Genomic DNA, 22,660 nt, shown 5'->3' with positions numbered 1-22,660 from the left:
ACTAATTTATTTTTCAGATTCCATATATAAGTAATATATATTTTATGTTTTACTGAATGTACTGAAAGGGCTGCATGCATTTTTTTTATCCTAAGGGATTAAATGAGATGAGATAAAATAGCAATTTTAAGAAGGGGTACTGAACTAGGTGAAGGCTTAGACTAAAGAGATGCTTTTAGTATGCCCACTATGGGATGCATGGCTTCTCTTATGTGATCTCATTTACTTTTATTCTGCAAATGACCACAATGGAGCTATGAACCCTTTACAGATACGAACTTGGAGCCTTTGTGTTCAGTCAGGGCAGAGCCAAAGTGGGAAGTCAGGGCCTGTGCACTTTCCACTGGGCTTAGGTCCTGTATTTCTCTAGCTTAGGTTTCCCTAGCTTAGGTCCTGTATTTCCCCTGAGCTTTGCTTCCAGGTTAATGAGAGCCAGTGTAGCACAGTGGGTAAGCATGGACTCTGAAGCCACACTGCCTGCATTCAAATATCTATTCTACCATGTACCACTTGGGATCTTTGCCTCAGTTTCTCTATCTGTAAAATGGAGAGAATGATAGTTGTGGTGGGAATTAATATTGTAAAACACCTAGTAAACATTATATCAATACAAGTGTTTACTAAATAATAGGTAAATTGTGTTGCACTTCTTGTCCTCCTACTGTGCTCAATACCAAAAGGAAAGCAGATATTGTCTTTAGGTCTTCCCATAAGGGCCAGCTCTGTGGAAACAGAAATGTGTATAGATGTGAGAGAGTTCCTTCTTACATGGACGGTTTGGGCCAGACAGGTAATACGTTTTAACTAAAATGTCACTTAGCAGCGCTAACCCTCAAATGATGTTCTTAAGCAAAATCTAAGTGCTTATAAGACTTGTATATCATTGAATAGCTACGTAGAGCTTTAATAAGGGTGAAAAATTCCAGTGGTTGAACTGAAATAATCAGATGAGGAATGGTGAAATAATCTAATTATTTTGTCTTTCTAAAGTGAGGGGGCTGAGCTAGATGACTTCAAATACATGTGATTTTTATAATCATTAAGCTTCTTGGTTTAGTCAGCTAGCTCAGACCTGGAATGTAGATGCTAATGTGCTTAGATTAAAAAATGGAATGATGTAATAGCTGAAAATCCTCTGGTGTCATTTGCCTAATTAAAATCCCCAAAGCTGCCTATCTGGCACATAAAAGCAACCACTAGATTGCAGAGATCTTTGGTTATAACTTTGTGTCCTTTTGTCCATGAGCCATTGTAACCCCTTATCCCTATGTTGAATAAGTCAATGACCTTGGTGCCGTACTGCACCTGAGGTTACTTTTTAAATGAAGGAATTAAGACAATATTGTTATCACCTGTAGGCGGGTGACCTGCCCAGGATGTTATCCAGTGCAGACTCAGGGACGGCACGTCTGTTTCAGAATACCAGTTCCACATGGGGAATTGAATAGTGTCAACAACTAAAGATTAGCCTTTGCTTGTTTGTAGAAACGACAAAGTAAAGGAGCTAGAAGAGTTCATAGTCTGAGGGGTAAACACACTGAAAAGGATAGTGTTTCTCATTCTGGGAGACGGTTTTATATCAGTCTGAGAAAAGCATCTGAGTAGTTTTAATCAAACACCCTGGGCTTAGGCTAGACTTCCAGTGGCTCATCCACATGATGGATGGATAAAGAGCACTGATTGGAGAACCAGTGGCTCCTGAAGAGGCTGCGGTTGAAGGTTCTCGCCAGGCAATTGTCTGGCAATTGTCTTGATAAATGAGATTATGCAGTTGCAAAGCAAACAAAGCCGAGGCCGCTAAGTTGACCAGGAAAAGTCATTTTTTTTTCCATTTGTATTGTAGCGCAGGTGCCTATAGGAGCAGAGAAACACTGGGGTGCCCAGCTGACCTTCATTAACATCAGATCAGTTGCTAATTTTAGTAAGCATTTGATTAGTATTTGGGATGTTATGGTCAGGAATTTCTTCATTTTCCCCCACTGGGAAGATCCTATTGAAGTGATATCTCTGTGTTTAGTTTTCCAAGTACTATTGACCCTTGAACAACTCAGAGGTTAGGGACGCTGGACCTTCCACACAGTCAAAAATTTACTTATAATTAATAGCCGGCCCTCTGTACAAGTGGTTCCCCCGTATCTGTGATCCCACATCTACAGGCAGATTCAGCCAACCCCGGATCATGTAGTACTGTATTATTTACTATTGAAAAGAATCCTTATGTAAGTGGACCCATGCAGTTCAAACCTGTGTCGTTCAAGGGTTAACTGTGGTTGGAATTCTTGACAATAACCCCACAGAATGCTGCTGCTAGTAGTAACTATTAACTGAGTATCTATTGCATGGAAAAGGAAGAAAGGCAATACTATGTATTGTTTAAGAGCTGGGCACTGAAATGAAACTCCTGGGTTTCATTCCTCACTGTACTATTTACAGGTTTTGTGATTTTGAGCAAATTAACCTTTCTGGGCCTCAATTTTCTCATTTATAAAATGGAAATAGTTAAGTGCTCCATCCACGTTAGCAGCTGTTGTTAACAGCATCGTTGTTGTTGTTGATTTCATCAGCTGACCAATGACTGCAGGAAGAGTGCAAAGTCTGTTGTACCCATACATTGACCCCTTTCTGGGTCCTTCTCACATCAAGTATGATGGAGGGAGATAAGTGAGTGAACCAAATATCCTGGTGGTCTGAGACATTTCCCGTCTGTGACTTCAGTTTTTCTCTCCAGCAGCAGCTTCCCAGTGAGTACGGGTGAATTCATTCTTTCTCATGGATAATTTTTTTCTGGTTCATTAGCTGGGATATCAAGGTTTTCTGGCTTACCACTGTGAATAGATAAACCTTTATTGATTTTTTTCCATTACCAATGGCTGTAAGCTAAGAGATTTGATTGGTCACAAATTAAGGAATTTGCCCCAACATTCTTCTTTTGGGGGGGGGGGTACGCGGGCCTCTCACTGTTGTGGTCTCTCCCGTTGCGGAGCACAGGCTCTGGACGCACAGGCTCAGTGGCCATGGCTCACGGGCCCAGCCGCTCTGCGGCACGTGGGATCTTCCCGGACCGGGGCACGAACCCATCTCCCCTGCATCGGCAGGCGGACTCTCAACCACTGTGCCACCAGGGAAGCCCTGCCCCAACATTCTTGAAACCTCTCTGACCAGGGCAATACTTAGTCTTAATTAAGATAGTGCCCTTGAGGAGCAGAGAGTTAGGAGTTATATTCCTGTGCTGAGAAGAAAAGGACTAAAGAGAAAAGCCTGAGACTAGACGTTTGCAGAGCAGCTCAGCTGGTTGAGAGTTGGCTTTGTTTAACGCCCAACTTCTCAGAAGATTTTCCTCGGCTGAGTGGGCTTGGTGGGACATTAGCTTGAGAGTGTTGCTTAGCAACGAGATTTTGTGGGACCCAATTCTCAAAGAGTCAAGCAGCCTGTCCCCTGCCTACCCTCCACCAACCCTCAGCTACCATCCTGAGCCTCCTATTAGACAATCAAGTGTGTGCTGGAGGGAGGGACCAGAGACAGGGGGCAAAGTTTAATCGTTGAACTAAGCAGCCTGGAAGTATTTAATCTGTAGCACCTAGTTCCCCCGAGGGATCCAGCCTGGACTGGAAGTGGGCAGCGCTCCAGAGACGAGGGAGTGAACGCTGCACGGAAATACCTGCTCACCTCAGGAGAAACCAAACTTGGGGAGAATGTTTGCGGTACACTTGATGGCATTTTACTTCACCAAGCTGAAGGAGGACCAGATCAAGAAGGTAAGGACTCACAGAGCTGAGAGATATCTGGTCCAGTCTTCCCTGACAGAGTTAATTGATCCCGTGCCTACATGTGAAGAGATTTAAGAGAGCTTATTAGAAAAGGTACAGGGTGCAGAGAGGCAGTAAAAACTCACAGAAGGGGAAGAGGAAGTAAATCTCCCATGGGCTGCACATTGCATACTGTCCTGAGCCTTCAATTTCACTCGGACTTCAGATACCAGACGGGAAGCGGATGAGGAGAAAGTCTTTAGAAAGCTTGAAGACAATTGTGTTTGATGTGAGGAATGTTTGGGGGAAAGGCTACAAAGAAGAATCATTTTTAAAGAAAATTTGAGAACTCATTAAAGTAATTCATATGATTCTTCACATGCTTGGAAGGATATAAATACGGATACCAAGAGGGGTGTGAGTTTTTACGTACAATATTCAAAATATATATTGTTGGCACGTGCTGTTGGCCAGTGGTGTGCTCTTAATGATGTGCATTATTTTGCCACTTTGCACAAGAAACCTGTCTACAAAATTGATTCCAAGGTCGGCTGGTTAAAAGTTGCCAAGGCTCAAATGGGGGCCAGCCACCAGCATTCTCTCCTGGCAGCCTAGAATGAGCCCAGCCTGCCCCTCTACCCACACCAGCTGCCAGTGGCAGGGCTCTGGGCACGAGCATCTCTCAATTTATAGATAACAGAAGTCCTCCCAGCAGGTGGATTTAGCCAAGATTACCCAGGTATTTAAAGTGGAGTGAGGATTAAACCCAAACCTCTGAATCCTCCTTCAGCATTCTTTCCATTGTGTCATGATGCCTCCTGGCTTTTCAAACTGAAAGAAAGAAAGCATGGCACCTGACAGCCCTCCTGTGCTGGGTGGGATAACCTCCCACTACATTCTGTTCATTAGGGAGTTGGGTTGCAGGTTATAGCAAATCTTAAAATATTGTAAATCAATCAGTTATCTTAATTTTCATTTATTGATTAGATTCAGAGAGCTCTCTACTAGCTTCTTAAGGAGGTGGAAAAGTCCTACAGTACTGCTTAAGAATTCATTTTCTGTTACAACCTCTTAGTAAAGATGTAACCTGCATGGTGTCTCTCCAGCCCTGAAGGGGAGTCTTTGGACCTTTATACCTCTAGTTCTAACAAATTAGTTTCGTTTCCTTGGGCCCCTTTGTGGTGGTTAACCTTTAGTTACACCCAAGAATCAGGCTAGACATGTTTGTCCACCAGCCCAGGTGCAGGCCCAGGAGGTGGGATTGCAGCCTCCACTGATCTGTTCCAGGTCCTTCTGGGAGGAGGGTCAGCGTTTGTCAAGGCCTGGGGTTGACCCCTTTCTCTCTCCCAGGGGAAGGCAAGATAGCTAAGCGTGAGCTGAGCAGGGATAGTCAGGAGCACTTTCCAGCCACCTTGATGAGTGAGCCAGCAGGTGTCTGGGGTAGCAAGGGTGGCCAGTTTATGAGTTGCTGCATTGAGTCATAGGTTCTGAGAACACCAACTCATTCGCTTCTCCTCGTGGTGACAACACACCTGGTCAAAAGGCACGGGCTCTTTCTCTGTCCCGGTCAGGTAGCCAGTCCCCTCCATAGTTTCTGTGCTTCCTGCTTCTAGAGTTGTCAAGATGCTGGGTGCTACTTGCCTCCGAGGGTTACTATTCAGACCCTGGAACGATTTTTAAAAATTTCCTTATACCAACATTAAAACTAAACCAAAACAAAACAGGAAGGAAGGGGAAGAAAGAAGGAAGGAAGGAAAGAAGGAAGAGAAAGAGAAAAGAAGGAAAGAAGGAAGAGAGAGAAAGAAAAAGAAAGGAAGGGGAGAGGGGAAGGAAAGGGGGGAGGGGAGAGGAGAGGAGATCTTTTCCAATTCGATGTAGTGACATTATTTGACCTATTGATAACATTGGACTGGGTCTGGTCACTGACCTGCAGATTGTTCATTCATAAGAGAAGAACTGGTTAGGTTTTTCCCTGTGTACTTTTTACAGTTTAGTAAGTCAACATTACGAAAAGTGGAAATGTTACCTTTAATCCCACCCTTCTCACAGACACTGTCACGTTTGCCACGTGGAAGCCCTTGTTGTCTTTTTTCACAGTGGATGTTTTTATAGTTATATTGTGTTTACCACTGTGGATCTGTATAGTTCACTTACTGTTAAAACGTAGCCACTCAAGTACATTTCTCCATAATTATCTTCCTAAAATTCAGTCAAGTTGGATATGCCATAATTTAACCTTTTCCGTCTTGTTGGACATTCAGCCACTTTCATGAACATTTTTTTAACAAATAAAATATTGCTATGATAAACATTGGTGTGTATTTAATGTTCTCCATATTTGGGATTGTTTCCTAAGGATAGATTCCCAGAAGTGACATCACTGGGTTCAAGAGTTGAACCATTTTATGACTCTGGATTCATAATACAGGATCTTTGGACTAAGTGATCTGTAAAGTCCCTTTGGGCTCCCACATCCTGTAATTCAGCAGCTCTGAGCCTGCAGTTTTGAATTTGCTCTTCGTATGTTACATGTGATGCTTGTTGGCTCTTTTGTTTAGAAGATATCTGGTGTCACATGGTTTGTGAGTCACTCCAAGAGTGGGCTTGGTTTTCTGAACTCAAGTACCCTCCCTTGGTGCCTGCAACGTGTGGCCCTGCTTATACAGGCCTCAAATCACCTGTTTGGATTTAAAATACAGCCTTTTTGTCCCAGCATGTGTTTCATTCTTCCCTTCTAACTACTGTACCAGGTGCTGTGGAAGATACAAAGAATAAACAAGAAACTGACGCTAAGTTGACATTTGTCTGTCATAACTTTAACTTACTGAAAGAGCAGGAGTAGTAACCCAAAGTCCTGAATGACTGTTAAACTTCAGCTGGCAAACTACCCCAAAGGGCCTCAAAACCACTACTTACATACAAAGGATGATGCTATGGGGTTACCTGGAGGAGGTCTTTATACTCTGGGGCTGAGCAGAAATGAGCAGTCCGTTCAGGGGCACTGTCTGAAGGGCCTTGGGGTGATAAAGAAGCAAGTTTAGGTTCCGTGTAGTACATCTCACCCTTCCCCAAACCCCAATTACTTGGGTCATGTCCCTTCTGTCGGTTTTCTCCTTGTGTGTTGCTGTGCCAACCAATTAGTCATAAACAGACTCGGGGTGAACAGAAAGCCCTTAATGAAGCATGACCTGATTCCATCCTATCTTCTCAAATATGCTGAAAGCCCAATTGTCCTCTTGTTAGTGGCTCTCTGATGGTTTTCTGGCCTCTCGCTGGGCCCCCAAGCCCCTGGAGCCATGGACCACTTCACTGGCTTAGGACTCCATACTGGTCCTGGACTGAACTGGGATGCCTGCCCTCTAGGGCTGGCTGATGACTGCGTACCTGTCTTATGATAAAGGTCATGTGACCCCTGGACTTCGGTATAACTTGTCTGTGGGGCTTGTGGGTCCTGCACAAAGCTGTGAAGCAAAACCAGGCCATGGAGCGAGGAATATGGAGACTGCATTAGAGTCCTAGGGCTGCCACTTACCTGTGGCTCTCCTAATGCTGCTTAATGGCTCTGAGCCTTGGAGTCTCCCCATCTCTCAGTTAGGAGCAATAATTTGGCCTTACCTGACTGCCTCCAATGGATGTCTTGGAGGTTACATGAGGTGACATACATGAAAGCACTTTGTATACTGCAACAAATGTTCTTAGCCTTAGATAAAAGTGTGGGAGAGAAGTTCCTGCAGGAATGTGCCAAGATGAAGCCTCCTTGTGACCTGGATGAATAGAGAGGCTGTTCAGTAGATAAAGCAGGGTGGCAATACAGGGCACCTGTGCCGCTGTCCCTCCTCCTGGTACTCCATCCCAGCGAGCCCTGGGAATCTAGGCTGCCACCACCAAGTGATTGGCGTTAGCACGGGGAGGAAGGTAATATGATGTGACTTACTGCCTTCAAATGGACTGTGCACAGCAATAGTAATTTTTATATCTTCCCTCCACGGGGGTAGTGGTCCTTTGTCCCAGTTTTCTGGTTACTTGAGTGACAGGCTCTCATTTCCAATAGCAATCTGATCTGGCTTTAAAAATTAAACTTCATCTTAGTTAAAACAACCTCAGTTAAAAACAAAATGGAAGTTTAAAGCACTGGACTTTAGAGGTTGCACTTGGAAACTGAATTTAGCTCTGCTCTTCCTAGCGGCCCATAAACAAGGGGAAACGTGTGAATGTATATTGTTACCATTGCACAAAAGAAAGGTTCCATGTTTAGGAATTTGAGGTTCAAGCTATAGCTAGTCTTTTCCAGAAGAGAGGCAGTAGGACAACGGTGAGGGCCTTGAACCGGGAATTAGAAATTGAATCCTTCTTCATTTTTGCCCCTCCATTGTCCCATCAGAGAAATGGGGGAATCATTTTTTCCTCAGAGCTTGTTTTTCAGAGGAATAAGTCCCCACCTCCCTGGCTTTCCATTCCATTCTGTTCTAACTCCCCAGCTTGATGAGGGGTCAGGCCAGGGGCCTTTGGGAATCCACATCGAGAAGCTGTCCCGAGTCAGGAAGGCAGCTTCATGCCTGGAGTGGGAATTTACAGCCTTGAATGGTGGACAGGTGTCCCCAGCAGCCAACCCTGATTACTCTGCTCTCTGTTCCAGGTGGACAGGTTCCTGTATCACATGCGGCTCTCCGATGAGACCCTTTTGGACATCATGGCTCGGTTCCAGGCTGAAATGCAGAAGGGCCTGGGGAAGGACACCAACCCCACAGCGTCGGTGAAGATGCTGCCCACCTTTGTCAGGGCCATTCCAGATGGCTCAGGTGAGTGGAGCTGGGGGCTGCCAGGGACCCTGATCCCCCTGGTTCCCTCTTGGCTGATGGGTAACTGAAGTTTGCTTCTGTTCCCTGGCTTACCTCTCCAGCCCTCTCTCCACATCCCCCCACCCCACTGACTCTCTATGCTTCAGTCATGCTCAGTACCAAAAGTTTTGAGCCAAAGTTCAAATGCACCTTGTTTCTTCCCTGCCTGCCTTAGCCCTACACACTCTGTTCCCTCTCCTGTTGGAGAATCCCAACACTCTTCCCCTTACGAACACCAGTTTGGCTTTTCCATCTCAGTGTAGAGGTTACTGCCTCCATCTGGGAAGCATCCCCATGCTGGATTAGGCTCTTATCAGAGCGCCTGTCAGCCTGCTGTGTATGAGAGTCTCCCCACGGGACCATCACTCCCTGAGGGCAGGGTCTGTGTCTTCTTCACCACAGCGCTCTGAGCGCTGCGTAGTGCTTGATGCATACTAGGCCTGAAATATTTGTAGAATGCATAGTAAATGGCATTTCACTCCTAGGTATCTAGATTCTAGGCTATAGAGAGGAAGTGGTGGAAGATAGTATGACGTAGTGGCAAAAATATTAAATAATAATTGAAGAAACCTAGGTTCTAGGCCCAGCTCTGTCATATCTCAGTGACCTTTGGCAAAATGTTTAGCCTCAATTTTTCTATCTGTAAAATGTGCTTTCTACTGCTGCTGTAATAAGTTAGCACAAACTTAGCAGCTTTAAACAACGCAAATTAATTTTCTTACAGCTCTGGAGGTCAGAAGTTTGCAGTGGGTCTCCCTGGGCTACAATCTAGGTGTTGGCAGAGCTGCGTTCCTTCTGGAGGCTCTGGGGAAGAAGCTGTTTGCTTGCCTTTTCCAGCTTCTAGAGGCCACCTGCGTTCCTTGACTCGTGCCCCTTTCCATCTTCAAGCCCCAGTATAGCATTTTCAAATCTCTGACTCTGACCCTTCGGCCTCCCTCTTCCACATTTAAAAACCCTGTAATTACATTAGGCCCACTCAGATAATCCAGCATAATCTCCCAACCTCAAGGTCAACTCATGAGCAATTCTGATTCTATCTGCAACCTTAATTCCCCCTTGTTACATAACCTAACATAGCCATAGGATCTGGGGATTACAATGTAAACATCTTGGGGGAGCCATTATTTTGCTTACCAGAGCCTAGAGACCTCTAGAGGGAATCTGTGAGGCCCCATCAAACTCCTTCACTCTCAGCCTCTGGGTAAAGCCATAGGAGAGAAAGGAACTGGTATCTACCAGGCACCTATTATGGTCATGCAGTGCTAGGGTCTCACTGTCTCGTACAATCCCTGTAAGAACCCCATGGTGTAACTCTTATCCTCAGGTCAGATGAGCGCAGTGAGGACCATGGGGCTTCCTCAGTGTCAGGGCCCCAGTTCTGCAACCAAGCTCCACCAGGGGCTTTGGGGTTCTTGATGGAGCAGGGACCTTTGATCGGATTAGCGGGCTTTGGGCCCCTCTGGGCCAATGCCTGGCCCCAAGTAGCTTGGCTCTGCCGTTTGAGAACTGGGAACTGTGATGGGAAAGACCCGTTCCCTTGCTGGTGGCGGTTGTGTGGTGGGCAGTGTACCACCATGGAGGAACACAGGCTGTGGAGAGAGACAGTCCTGCTTTGAAATCTCTGCTGAGTTCTGACACTGCTCTTTGAGAATGCTGCGGGGACTCTGTCCTTGATAGATCATCTGGGGCATTCCGAGGAAGTACCTGAATCATGAGGTGTGTGAGGGAGGGAGCCCCAGGTCAGAGTCCTCCTGGCTTTTGGTGATTTGGTTCCTCTTGTAGAGGTGTGTCCCCAGAAGCAAGAGAAAGTGGCCTTTGATGGTGTGAGGCTACTGGCCAGGTGTGCCTTCCTGACCCTGGCTGCTTCAGGAAGGTTTGGAAGTGAAACTGACCAAGTTTTAGAAATTGCGTCCTCCTCAGGCCAGGAGACACCACCTCCTTTCTTCACTGTCTCCTTAGAGCCTCTCATCACACAATAAATCTCACCAGTGATCCTGCTGCAGTGAGGTCCCTGGGCCCCGAGTCCCTGTGGAGCCAGGCGACCTTGTTAAGTCCCAGAACCACTGTACTCCTGTCCTCATTAGTAAAAGGGACGTGGCCAGTTTGTCCCACCAACTTGTAGGGTCGTTAGGATCAGATGAGGTCATGTGGAAGGAATGCTCTCAACTATTCAAAATGTCCCAAGTCCTACAGAGCTCCTGGGAGCTGGTGGTATGATTTCATAATTACATCCTAATCTCTTGGGGCCTCCATTTCAGAAATGTATTCAATTTCCAGAGAAATCCTTTTGAGTTTGCCTACTCTCTAGTTTCCCCTCTTTCATCTGAACCTCCCTGAGAGGGGGTAACCTGATTGAGCCTTAGTTACCTCGCAGCCTGTCAGTCAGGGAGCAGTAGTTGACTGTTCTTACGAGTGCCTTAAAAGCATGGTTATTGTTTGTGCCTTCTCTTCTACCAGTCACAAGGGAAGGGGGACAGGAAGTGCCCATCTTGTGATTTGAAGGTGACAGTGGTTCTTCAGGCCCCACCCCAGCTGCCTCTCTTCTTGGCCTGTGTCTCCAGGCAGCCTCCTAGGCCTCCTGGAGGGTGAGCCTTGCAAGTTGAGCCCAGGAGCCCCAGTGTTGTCAGCTGATGGGCCCAGGGGTCTGCATTAGGACAGGGGTCCCGCACTTGCCTGAACATAAGACTCACCTGGGACGATTCCTAAACATATGGCTTCTTGGACCTCTCCCCCTGGAGATGGTGAATCTCCAGGAATATACATGTTCAGTCCTCCTGCGCCTTTGGGAGATGCTGCGCTAGGGAGTGGGGAAGGAGCACAAGCCCTGGCAATGGCTTAGGAGAAGGAAACCCCTGGTGTCCACGGCTGCCTGGAGCCACTGAAAGATCACTGGAGTATCATCTACAGCTGGTGGATTCTCAAGGAAACCTCACCTTCTTGAAAGATCATTTCTTTTTTTTTAAATTAGTGTTCTTTTTATTTTTTAAAATTGCGACATAATTGACATATAACATTAGTTTCAGGTGTACAACATACTGATCAGTATTTGTATATATTACGAAAAGATCGCAACAGAAAGTCGAGTTACATCCATCAACACACACGGTTACAAATTTATTTTTCCTGTGATGAGAACTTTTAAGATCGCTCTTAGCAACTTTCCAATATGCAATACAGTATTATTAACTATGGTCACCAAGCTGTACATTACAGCCCCATGATGAGAAGTCATAATGATCTTAATACTCACCGTAAAGATCCTGACGGCCCCCCTGCTGCTGTTGCCCTCTTCTTCTAGGCAGGTCCTCCTTTCCCTGGGGTCCAATGAGTCCTTTCTCTGTGTCAGAGTTACAGAAGGGATCACACCATGTGGTTTTTATTAAAATCCTCCAATCTGGGCTTCCCTGGTGGCACAGTGGTTGAGAATCTGCCTGCTAATGCAGGGGACACGGGTTCGAGCTCTGGTCTGGGAGGATCCCACATGCCGCGGAGCAACTAGGCCCGTGAACCACAACTACTGAGCCTGTGCGTCTGGAGCCTGTGCTCCGCAACAAGAGAGGCCGCGATAGTGAGGCGCCCGCGCACCGCGATGAAGAGTGGCCCCCGCTCGCCGCAACTAGAGAAAGCCCTCGCACAGAAACGAAGACCCAACACAGCAAAAATAAAATAAATAAATTAATAAACTCCTACCCCCAACATCTTCAAAAAAAAATAATAATAATTATGTTTTTTTTTAAAAAAAAATCCTCCAATCTATCCTGGTTGGTGTCAGAGGCGTTTCCCCAAAATCTCAACCAGGTCTTGGTTAAAATCTTTCTTAAAGTCTTTCTGTGGCTCCCCCTCACCTGGATAAATCCCAGATTTCTTGGAGGTGGGGTGGCTTTTCCAAATCCTTCCTAATTTAACCCGAGACTGCCCGCCAGTCTCATTTCTGTCACACGTCCCTCCCGCTCAGAAGCGCAGACCTTTCCCACCCCAGGCAATCTCATTCCTTTGCTCCTGGCCTCCTCTCCCTGGACCCCTGCTCTCCTCCGTCTGGCTGGCTGACTCGCTCTCTTTCTTCATCACTCAGCTCTGTATCACTTCCTCTGGGGTGGTGACTCCTGCTCTGATTTAGTAGACGCTGCTCCCTGTGCTTCCCACAATCAGAGCACGTGCCCTACTGTGTGGAAGTGGTTTATTTACTTGCCTGTATTTCTGATGGGCTTCCCAGGGGGCCCACAGTCTTTCGTCTTTGCATCCCTAGCACCTGGCATGTCACTTGTCACAAAGTCAGTGCTCAGTAAATGTTCATACCTACATGGATCATGTGATCGACCCTCTTTCCTGTGCAACACCTGTGATAACACCTGTGAAAGCAGCTCTTGCTTGGTACATGATGAGTGCTAATAAAGTTGCACAGGATTAGGTCCTTGGAGTCCCTCCCTGAATAAATGGCTCCATCAGGTTCCTTTCAGGGCTGATCTAGGGAGATAAAGAGTCTTGCTTTCCAGAAATCTCCACAAAAGCAAAATATCCAGCTGGCTGGGTCTATAAATGAGGACTCTAAACCTTGTTCCACGGACCTGCAGCAGCAGCTTGTTCAGAAATGTAAAATCTCAGGCCCCACCTCCACTGAATCATAGTCTGCATGTTAACAAAATTCTTGGGCGACTTACATGCACATTAAAGTTTGAAGAGCGGTGCTCCACGCCATTGGGAGGACTTGCCGCTAGTTCCTTGATTGCTAGGAACAGAGAAACCCAGTCAAGGCAGGTCAGGAAAGGAGGCTTGTAGTACAAGGACACATAAACCCAAAAGGGAGACACACAGGACCTTGTGGGAATCTGAGGGCAGGAACCGTGGTGCACTCAGGCTTCAAGGGAACTGGAACTTAGGAATTTTCCTCCACAGTTTCAGCCTACATACATGTGGCCGCCTTGGCTACCCAGCCTACCTCTGATGTTTGGGATGCTTCCACTTCAGTTTTTACCACCTACTAGCAATTTCCCTCTATGTTTTATTTCACATTTCACGAGGAGTGAATCTGAATGGCCAGCTGGTTCCTTAGATTCATGCAGCTGTGTTTAGGGTCACATGGTACCAAAGAAAGGCCACTTGGGTGACCAGATTTATGGTCATGGAGTTTCACTTACACGTGCCTTGGCCACATGTCATGAAGCATGCCTGGTACATGCAGCCACTTTTCCAGCACAGATAATTCTATACAAAGACTTGTTGGTTCAAGGGTTTGCACACATGAGTTCCCATCCCATATCTGTGGCTGATGCTGAAGATACTGGCAGGGTCCTAGGCAGGAACTCTGGCTGGAATCTGAGTTGAAGTCATCAGGGTGGGCTGCCTCACCCCAACACATGTGTCATTTCCACCTTTTTATTAATAGCATCTGTCTTATACTGGACTCAGTCAGGTTACATTTTTTCCTTTTGAAGTGGCTCTGGCCCAAAATATTAAGCAGCCTTGCTCCTTAAGGACCAGCATTTGGTTCTTGTCTCCTTTCCCTCCTGGAGTGTCTCCTCTCTGCCCATAAGACTGAGGCTCGTTTGGGGCTGCTTTCTCTTCCCTGCACTCCCCCTGCCTTTTCTGCCGTATGCCCGTTTTCCGGAGTATCAGCTCTCTCCTCCCTGTTGCCGGGGTTGTGGCGGGCTAGAATAAGCTCCACCGTCAAGGCCCATTTCTAACACCACCTGCGTGAAGGGAGTTCACATTAGCCCTCTCCAGATGAACGCGTTTATTCCCTGCTGGATGGCCCAGTGGGCAGGGCTGAGGCTGCAGAGGCAGGCAGACTTGGGTCGCACCCCAGCTTTGCCCCTTGGAGGGCACAAATCAGCGGCCACACTTCTGGAGTCTTGGCGTGTGGGCATAATGATACCTGGCTCGTGGGGTGGTTGTGAGACTTCCTGACATTTATTACAGTTCCAGCTTCGAACACAGAGCTTGCTATTTAGCAGACCCTCAATAAATGATAACTTTTTTGGCTTTGTTTTTTAATAGAAAACGGGGAGTTTCTTTCCCTGGATCTTGGAGGATCTAAGTTTCGAGTCTTGAAGGTGCAAGTCTCCGAAGAGGGGAAACGAAATGTCCAGATGGAGAGTCAGTTCTACCCAACACCCAACGAAATTATCCGAGGGAATGGCACAGAGGTAGCAGGGCAGGGGCTCTGTGAAGTGGGGGGAAGGCCTTGGCATCAAGTTCCTGGATGACCGTGCCTTAGCCCCGTGTCCTGTGCTTTCTCTTCTCTGCAGCTGTTTGAATACGTAGCTGACTGTCTGGCAGATTTCATGAAAACCAAAGAGCTGATGCAGAAGAAATTACCTCTTGGCCTAACCTTTTCTTTTCCCTGCAAACAGACTAAATTAGAAGAGGTAAGGCTGGTGCAAGGGAGGGAAGGAGCTGGATAGGATTTGGGTTTGGGGCTGGAGAATGGCACGTGCAGGGGTCAGGCTGGGAACAGGAGAGATCAGCAGGAGTTTTCTTGTTTGTTTTTTCTTTTTTTTTAAACAGTGAGGTGGAATTGTGAGGCAGGGAATATGTTAACATGGCCGCCTTGATTTTACACTTCCTAGGGGCACAGCACAGGGACCAAGATGGTTTTCACCACCAAGCTCAGTGGTTCTCAGACCTTGGTTGCGTCGGAATCCCTGGAGGGTTTGTTAAACACAGATCGCTGGGCCCCATGCAGGAGTTTCTTAATCAGTGGGGCCTTAGATTTGTATTTCTAATAGGTTACCGGGTGATACGAATGCTGCTGGTCTGGCGACCACTCTCAGAAGCATTGGCACAGCTAACTAGAATAAGAGGGGGAAGACTTGTGGAGTCTCCCTCTGTAGTGAGTGCTTAGGAGGAGGACTGAGGTGGGGTCACTGGAGTGACAGTGTTACTGGACAGACCCAGCACCTGGGATGTATAGTCTCAGCTGTGCCACTAGCCAGCTGGAGTCTCCGGTAATCCAGCTCTGTGTGCCTCAGATTTTCAATTTGTAAACAGGGAGAAGGCAAAGCTGATCTCATGTGAATCTGTGGCAATAAACAAGGGGCCATATAAAAGGACAATGAGCTTTCTGGGGCCAGGGGGTTATTGTCACAAGTCAGGTCTCCCGCAGGCTACTTCTGCCTGGGGTGGTGGTCTGTGAGCTCCTGCTGCACAGACTGGTCATGACACCCAGCTCATAATCAATTCATGGACCATCTTGACTTGGGATGTGTTTGATATTGTTGGCTTGAGCTGCTTATTGATAGTGGGATAGTGGAAAGGGAATGGGTTTTCACGTTCCACAGACCTGGCTTTGAATCCTGGCTCAGAACAAATTGCGTCCCCTGGGCAAGTTACTTAACTTCTTGGGTCCCTTGTTTTCTTATCTGTAAAACAAGGATAATATCTACTTGCTGGGCTGAGGTGAAACTTAGACGAAGCATCTGTAATGCGCTGAGCACTGTGCCTGGTGGATCAATGGTAGCTGCAAGGTTTTGACAATTGTCCCTATACAACTTGTCTCTTCTTTCTTTTGTACCTTGTCCTCCAATTCCACAGATGTTTCTGGAGGGCAGGCACTATTTTATATTGTTCTTCCTCTCCATCCCCAGGATCTCTAGCACAATGTCTTATATTTAATAGCTATTTGATAACTATCTGACAATTAAAAGGTGCAACCAATCATTTATTAGATTCCATTGAATGGGAATTTGCCATCATCTGTCTATATGGGAGATGGGCTGAGGTTTACTTTTTAATTATTTTCTTGAGAAAGAATTAGAAAAAATAGTGTGAAGAAGGTTTCAGGGAATGTTAGAAGAGGCCAGGTGGAGCTTCGCTTGTGTTTGCAGACTGGAAGAGCAGAGTTCCCCCGAGTCAGTAGGGGAAGTGGGAGGAGTCAGGAATCAGGCCTCAATTCACCAAAGTTAAACACCTCGTATTTGAGCTTAGGAACAGAGACCTCAGGAAGAAGGAAGATGATGATGATGATGATGGTGATGATGATAGACTGTATCTCAGATTTTGACACTGTGTCCTGCACTCTGATGAACGCTTTATGTGTATAACCTCATTTAAATCCCAAAGCAATCGTATGAGGGAGATATAATTATTTCCACTTTATATTTGAGAAAATGAAGTTCAGAGAGGTTAAGAGACTTACCCAAGGCCACACAGCCAAGAATGGCTCAGCCCAAGCTCACAAACTCCCTGACCACACTGACTTTCCAAAAAGACACAGGTCTAGAATGTTGTTTAAAATGCCAGCAGGTGCAAGCATTTTGACCCATTTTGTGTTGTATCCCAATGAGGGTTTTCAGAGGACATTTAAATGAGGCAAGGGTGGCTTGATTATATCGAAGAAGGGAAAAACTTTTTCTCTTCAAAGTCTAGTTGAATTACCTGCATTTTATAAAATTTCCTCCCAAGCTGCCTTTCAGTGAAGTCTAAAGTAGAAAAGCTTCAGCCACAAGGAAATGCGTTAGTAATAATAACCGAGAGCGGGCATAGCTGTTACCATGATTCTGCTGCAGATGTAGATTTGTGACATGAAAATAAGGGCTTTGGAGAAGGTGGAGTCTGATCAGCCATGTAAGTGCAGAAGGAGGTGGGAAGGGGAAGACTTCTTATGAGGAGGTATGGCTAAGGGGGATTCTTTGTAAAACTAAAAAATGATTAAAGATCAGGGCATTGGAATTAAAGCAGGATGTGAGTTTGTTGTTGCTGTTGTTTTGTTTGTTTAAGTGAGGGAACAGAAAAGTCTTAGCCAAAGAGAAATTTCTTTGTGTGTGTGTGTGTGTGTGTTTCTGATGATAAAATGGTAATACGTTTTCAAGGTAGGAAAAAGAAGAGAGAGGAAAGAGGGTAGGAATTGAAAAGTTTAAAGAAGAAAATAGAAATCTCTTCTAATCTCAGCCTTCAGAGATACGCCCTACTAGAATTGTTGGGTTTTCCTTCCAGTCATATCTATATTAAATACTGGTGTTATACTGTATGTGTAATTTAAAAATATGTAGTTGTATGTATAGCTCTTTTTTCACTTAACAATATATCACATGCATTTATTCCCCACTCCCCCATATATACTCCCCCCAACAGGTCCCACATTGTCCCTAGCATCCTTTTTGGGGGGACACCACTCTACAGTCTCTCACTCCTCTGGTGGGGCAGGGATGTTACCATAGCCCATGAGGGCAGAATTTAGAGCTACCACTAGGTAGCGCTGTGGTGCAGGGAAAAACCTGGTCACTGGGGGGGTGCGTCGGAGACCTATGTTCCACTTGGGCTCTGTCCTTCACTCGCTGTGACACCTGGAACAGCTTCCTTCCTCTCTAAAGCTTGGCTGCTTTATCCATAAACTGAGGGGGTGGGGATGGTCAGGGAGTCAGTAAGTTTGGGCTCAGCTCCTCTTGACTGTGTGACCTTGGGCAAGTCTCTTAATCTCCAAGTTCTCTTCCAGTCTGAAAAATTCTGTGATTATTTGCTATGTTAGACATGAAACTCTCGAGAAACACCAGTTGTAAGCAGAAAATTGATAATGCAAATTGAGAACTATTTTTCTAAGTTGAAATGAAGTCCCTGAGGGAGTCTTACAAGGTAACACGTCAGTTCTGCTTTGTGGACCTGGCAAACCAGGCATTCTGCACACATCATGCGTCTACCGTATGCCGGTACTTCTGTTAGAGCAGTCCTGTGACAGAGGCAGGGAAGTGATGTTTCCATTTTACAGATGAGTAAACTGAGGCTCAGAGAGGTTAAATGACTTGGACAATGTCTTATGAATCTAAGTGTTCTGACTCTGCTGCCGTTGTTCTTTCTGCCCCTATGTATTATGTTTCAAACTGCTCAGATGAGAGTAATAAACATGTCAAAATTATTAGAAAAGGCCTCTGGAGAAATGTTGAAAGGATTGGTGTGATTCAGCCTAAAGAAGAGAAGGCCACAGGGGGATATACTTTAAGCATGAAATTTCTGCAGTTTCAGAACTGAGTGCCTTCCTTATTTTGTCTGGATCTGAAATCTTCCCCCAGGGTGTCCTGCTTTCATGGACAAAGAAGTTTAAGGCGCGGGGAGTTCAGGGCACAGACGTAGTGAGCTCTCTGACCAATGCTATGAGAAAATACAAGGTAAGGAATCCACCTCCGCGTGGGGAGGTCTCCCAGTTCTAGCCCCTTTCTCTTGCGGGGGTGAGGGGAGGATGTGGGGGAGGGTTATCTCCTACATGCCTGCCCTCGAAGGAGAGTCAGAGACGGATTTGATCTTAGGGAAAGGTCTCACTGTAGCACAGATGCTGCCGATTTGGATGAACCCACCTGTGAGCCTTGGCATGTGGAGAGTGTTCCGATCACTGTTGAAGGGTGACCTGCACTTCCCTGGGGCCTCCCCAGCTGCCACAGCCCCTCGGGGGTCTTGGTTAGACCTGATGCTGTGTGTGATGTTCCAACCGCCACCTTTCCTCTCTGAGGCTTGAAAGGTCACTTTCTCTCCTGTCTGGCTCTTGATCCCACTTTCCACTCTCTACTCATTGAGTATTTCTGTTTGTTGAATACATTTTATGATAATTTAAAGAACTCTAAAAATATAAAAGCAAGACGTGCTCCTTGCAGAGCTGAGAAGTACACAAATAAACCCAAATGACTTGCTACCCTGACAGCATGAGGAATATATTGATGTATACCCTTGCAGTCTTTTTTCTCTTTAAAGTTGCTCTCATGTTCTTTTGTACCCTTTGTTTTTCTCTTATTGTTTTCATTTCACTTTAAAATGCTCCCCCAGACCTTGTGGAACCATGGTGTAATAACCCGCGGTGACTTGGTAGAACGGGAAGCCCATGGTGGTGCCCACGGAGAGGACTTGGCTGAGGCTGGTTCAAATGTCCCCATGGGCAAGGACTTCGGTGTTTTCTCCTGGAAACACTATTGCTCCTAGGATAAACACGCTTTTCTCAGGGTCCCTCAAACATGGGCTGGAGTCCTGGTGATCGGTCCCTCGTATTTTCATTGCTCAGAGGCTTTCACCCGCAGAGCAGGAGCATGAGTTCCACTCTTCAGCTCCCAGCTGCTCTTTCTCTCCCCCGAACCTTGACAAAGGCCTTATTCCTTACAGGCAGACCCAGAAGGCAGGATCTAGAGATTGTCTCAACCAGGCACCTTCACTGCTTTTGCTTCCTCTCTGGGGAAACATAAACGGATAACACCTCCCTCCCACCCACTGATGCCCTCTGGGACTTGTGTTCCAGCAGGACTTAGATGTGGACATCCTGGCTTTGGTCAATGACACCGTGGGGACCATGATGACGTGCGCCTATGATGATCCCTACTGTGAAGTTGGTGTCATCATTGGTAACTCAATTTGACTTCCTTTGTGGAGGAGGGTGAAAGGGGTTGGTTTGGGGCTTAGTTTCGGGGAACTCTGAGTAAATGCTGTGGGAAGGTTATTGGCACTTTCTACTCAGAAGAAGCAACATAGGGAGATGGAAAATTAATATACGCATTCATTCAACAAGTGTTTACTGAGCGCCCGTTGTGTGCCGGGCCTCGTGCTCTGCATCAGATTCTCAGTGGTGAGAGTCCCAAAGGTTCCTGTGCTCATGAAGCTTTCAGCGCAGAGGTGGGTGAGAGACCGAAAAGGCCTAAACAAGTAACATAATTTCAGGTGGTGGTTAGTACGATAAGGAATATAAAGCAGGGTGATGTGACTGAGAGTGACTGTGGTGCGGTGGTCAGGCCGGGCCTTGCTGAGAGGTGACATTCGAGCCGGGACCTCAGTGATGAGGAAGACGGAGCGAAGCAGAGCTGGTGAGGAAGAGAGTCCCTGTGGCCTCTGAGGTGGGAATGAGTCCGGGGTGCTCGAGAAACCCTAAAAGGCTGAATCAAAGCGAGTGAGGCTGAGGGTAGAAGGCCTTTCACGTGAGAGAGTGGACAGGACTGGGCAGGTGGCCTAGGACACGGAGCACAGTCACTGGAAGGTCTTTGGCTTTTACCCCAGGGGAGACAGGGCACAGGAGGACTTTGGGTGGCGGATGGATAGTGGGGTGTGCATTTTTATTTATTTTTTAATTATAAATTTATTTATTTTTTGGCTGCGTTGGGCCTTCGTTGCTGCGTGTGGGCCTGGACCAGGGAGGCCGCAGTGCAGCGGGGGTGTCTGGTGGGTGGTCCCAACACCTGAGCTGGGAGGGGCTCTCCTGGAGGGGTCCATGAGAAGGCTGTGCAGGGGACAGTAAGGCCAAATGGACCGGGTTTATAGGCTGTTCTCAAACATCCCTGCAGCTTCCCTTTTCCTTTACCACTATTGGGGGAAGTTTTCTGAATTGCTTTTCCTTAATTTCCAACTCACTCTCCTCAGCCTGACTTTCCCAAAGGGCAGGATCTCTACAGCGGAGGGGCTTGATCTGACTTCCTGTTTCTGGAGCCCCACACCTCTGAGTGGGCCTGGCGCTTGTCTGTCATGGCATCTGCTACTGCCCACTGTGTGCATCTTAGCGACTGTGTCTGGTAACCTGCCAATTGGGTGCCATGCCTAAACAGTGTCTGTGCCTTTCTGAGAAAAGCGTTTTCCAAATATTCTGTTACACTCTGATTCTCTCCATCTCTTATTTCTCATGTTGGCTTTAAAATTCTGACACCAGAGTATCAGCCAGGGGAAGATACTTTAAAAAAAAATATTTTTTTAAGACAGCTTTATTGGGGAATTCCCTGGCAGTCAGTGGTTAAGACTCCGTGAGCCCACTGCTGGGGACCTGGGTTCGATCCCTGGTCGGGGAACTAAGATCCCGTAAGCCACGCGATGTGGCCAAAAACAAAAACAAAAGCTTTACTGAGGCATAAAATCCTCTCATTTAGTTGTATAATTCAGTGATTTTTAGTGAACTTATAGAGTTTTGTAACCATCACCACAATCCAATTAGCACATTTCCATTATCCCAATAGGTCCCAGACCTACTGGCTGCAGATTGTGCCCACCTGCAGCCACTCACCACTACTCAAGTGTCTGAGGTATTTCCTTGCAGTGAGTTTGTGTTTGAATAATGGCATGTTGCTTTCTTACGTGATAGCTCATCACTGTCAAAGATAAGGATGTAGCTTATGCTAGGAACAATTTGTGGCAGGCTATGAGTAAGGAATATTTTTAGTATCAAATAGAGAAGAAGCTAAGTAGCATAAGGAAAGGATTAAAAATATGACTGTGGGTTGGTGATTTTTTTTTAATATATTTACGAAGTTTGGTTAACTCATCCTCCTCTTAGTAAATATACTGTCAGCTTTCATACATATTCATCAGGGACTTCTTCACAATTGACTCCATTGATAACAGCAAACCATTAACACCCTGACAAGTGTAGGCTTGGCATGTCAGCTTTATTCCTCATGAACTCCCCAGCTGGCCAAAAGCTGCTTCCCTCAGCGAGAACCAGCCCCCGGAGTGGATCAAAAGCACTTTGTGATGCGTTCAGAGGACTCTTGGGCAGTTGAGAGTCCCCGCTGTCTCTGTCCAGCTGGGAGCCCTCACGTCTGTTTTCTCCCTGATCCCTCGTCCAGGCACGGGCACCAACGCGTGCTACATGGAGGACATGAGCAACATCGAGCTGGTGGAAGGTGACGAAGGGAGGATGTGCATCAGCACCGAGTGGGGGGCCTTCGGGGACGACGGGGCCCTGGAGGACATCCGCACCGAGTTCGACCAGGAGCTGGACCTCGGCTCTCTGAACCCCGGGAAGCAGCTGTGAGTACCCTGCGCTGTAATCTGGGCATCGACACCAGTAAATGTCCACTTACTCAGGTATGCTGTATCCCTGGGAGGCTTCTTAGCTGTGACTCGTTATCCATCACAGGGAGTTTATGAATCAAGGCTTGTATTTCAGTTTCACTGGACAGACGAGGAAAGTGAAAGCCAAGGAAATCGAGTGATTCGAATTCAGTCCAGAGGAAGGGGAGATACGGCTGTGAACTAGGTGTCCTGCCTTCTTGGCGCATTTGGATGAGTGGCCACAGAACAAACCAGTGCAGCCTGAGGAAGCACACACTCCTCGTCTGTGTTTCCCTTCCGCCCCGCCCCCTCCTTCTCCGAGGCCTAATCATGCAGCACCTGGTATGAGTCCGTCTC

At 46.7% G+C, this 22,660-nt stretch overlaps 1 protein-coding gene across 1 annotated transcript in view; it reads left to right on the top strand.

The window, feature by feature from the left end:
- Positions 1-3,641: 3,641 nt before the first annotated feature.
- The window catches only part of HKDC1 (hexokinase domain containing 1), a 69,102-nt gene continuing 50,083 nt past the window's right edge, over positions 3,642-22,660 (top strand). The window contains exons 1-7 of the mRNA XM_079900401.1: positions 3,642-3,755; positions 8,383-8,545; positions 14,579-14,727; positions 14,830-14,949; positions 18,586-18,681; positions 19,797-19,896; positions 22,096-22,279. Coding sequence (XP_079756527.1) covers positions 3,693-3,755; positions 8,383-8,545; positions 14,579-14,727; positions 14,830-14,949; positions 18,586-18,681; positions 19,797-19,896; positions 22,096-22,279 — 875 coding nt within the window. The 5' untranslated portion in view covers positions 3,642-3,692. The remainder of the gene's footprint in view (positions 3,756-8,382; positions 8,546-14,578; positions 14,728-14,829; positions 14,950-18,585; positions 18,682-19,796; positions 19,897-22,095; positions 22,280-22,660) is intronic.

The sequence above is a fragment of the Stenella coeruleoalba genome (genome assembly GCF_951394435.1).
Source record: "Stenella coeruleoalba genome assembly, chromosome: 16".
Classification (NCBI taxonomy): Eukaryota; Metazoa; Chordata; class Mammalia; order Artiodactyla; family Delphinidae; genus Stenella; species Stenella coeruleoalba.
This window is presented reverse-complemented; position numbering and strand designations above follow the sequence as displayed.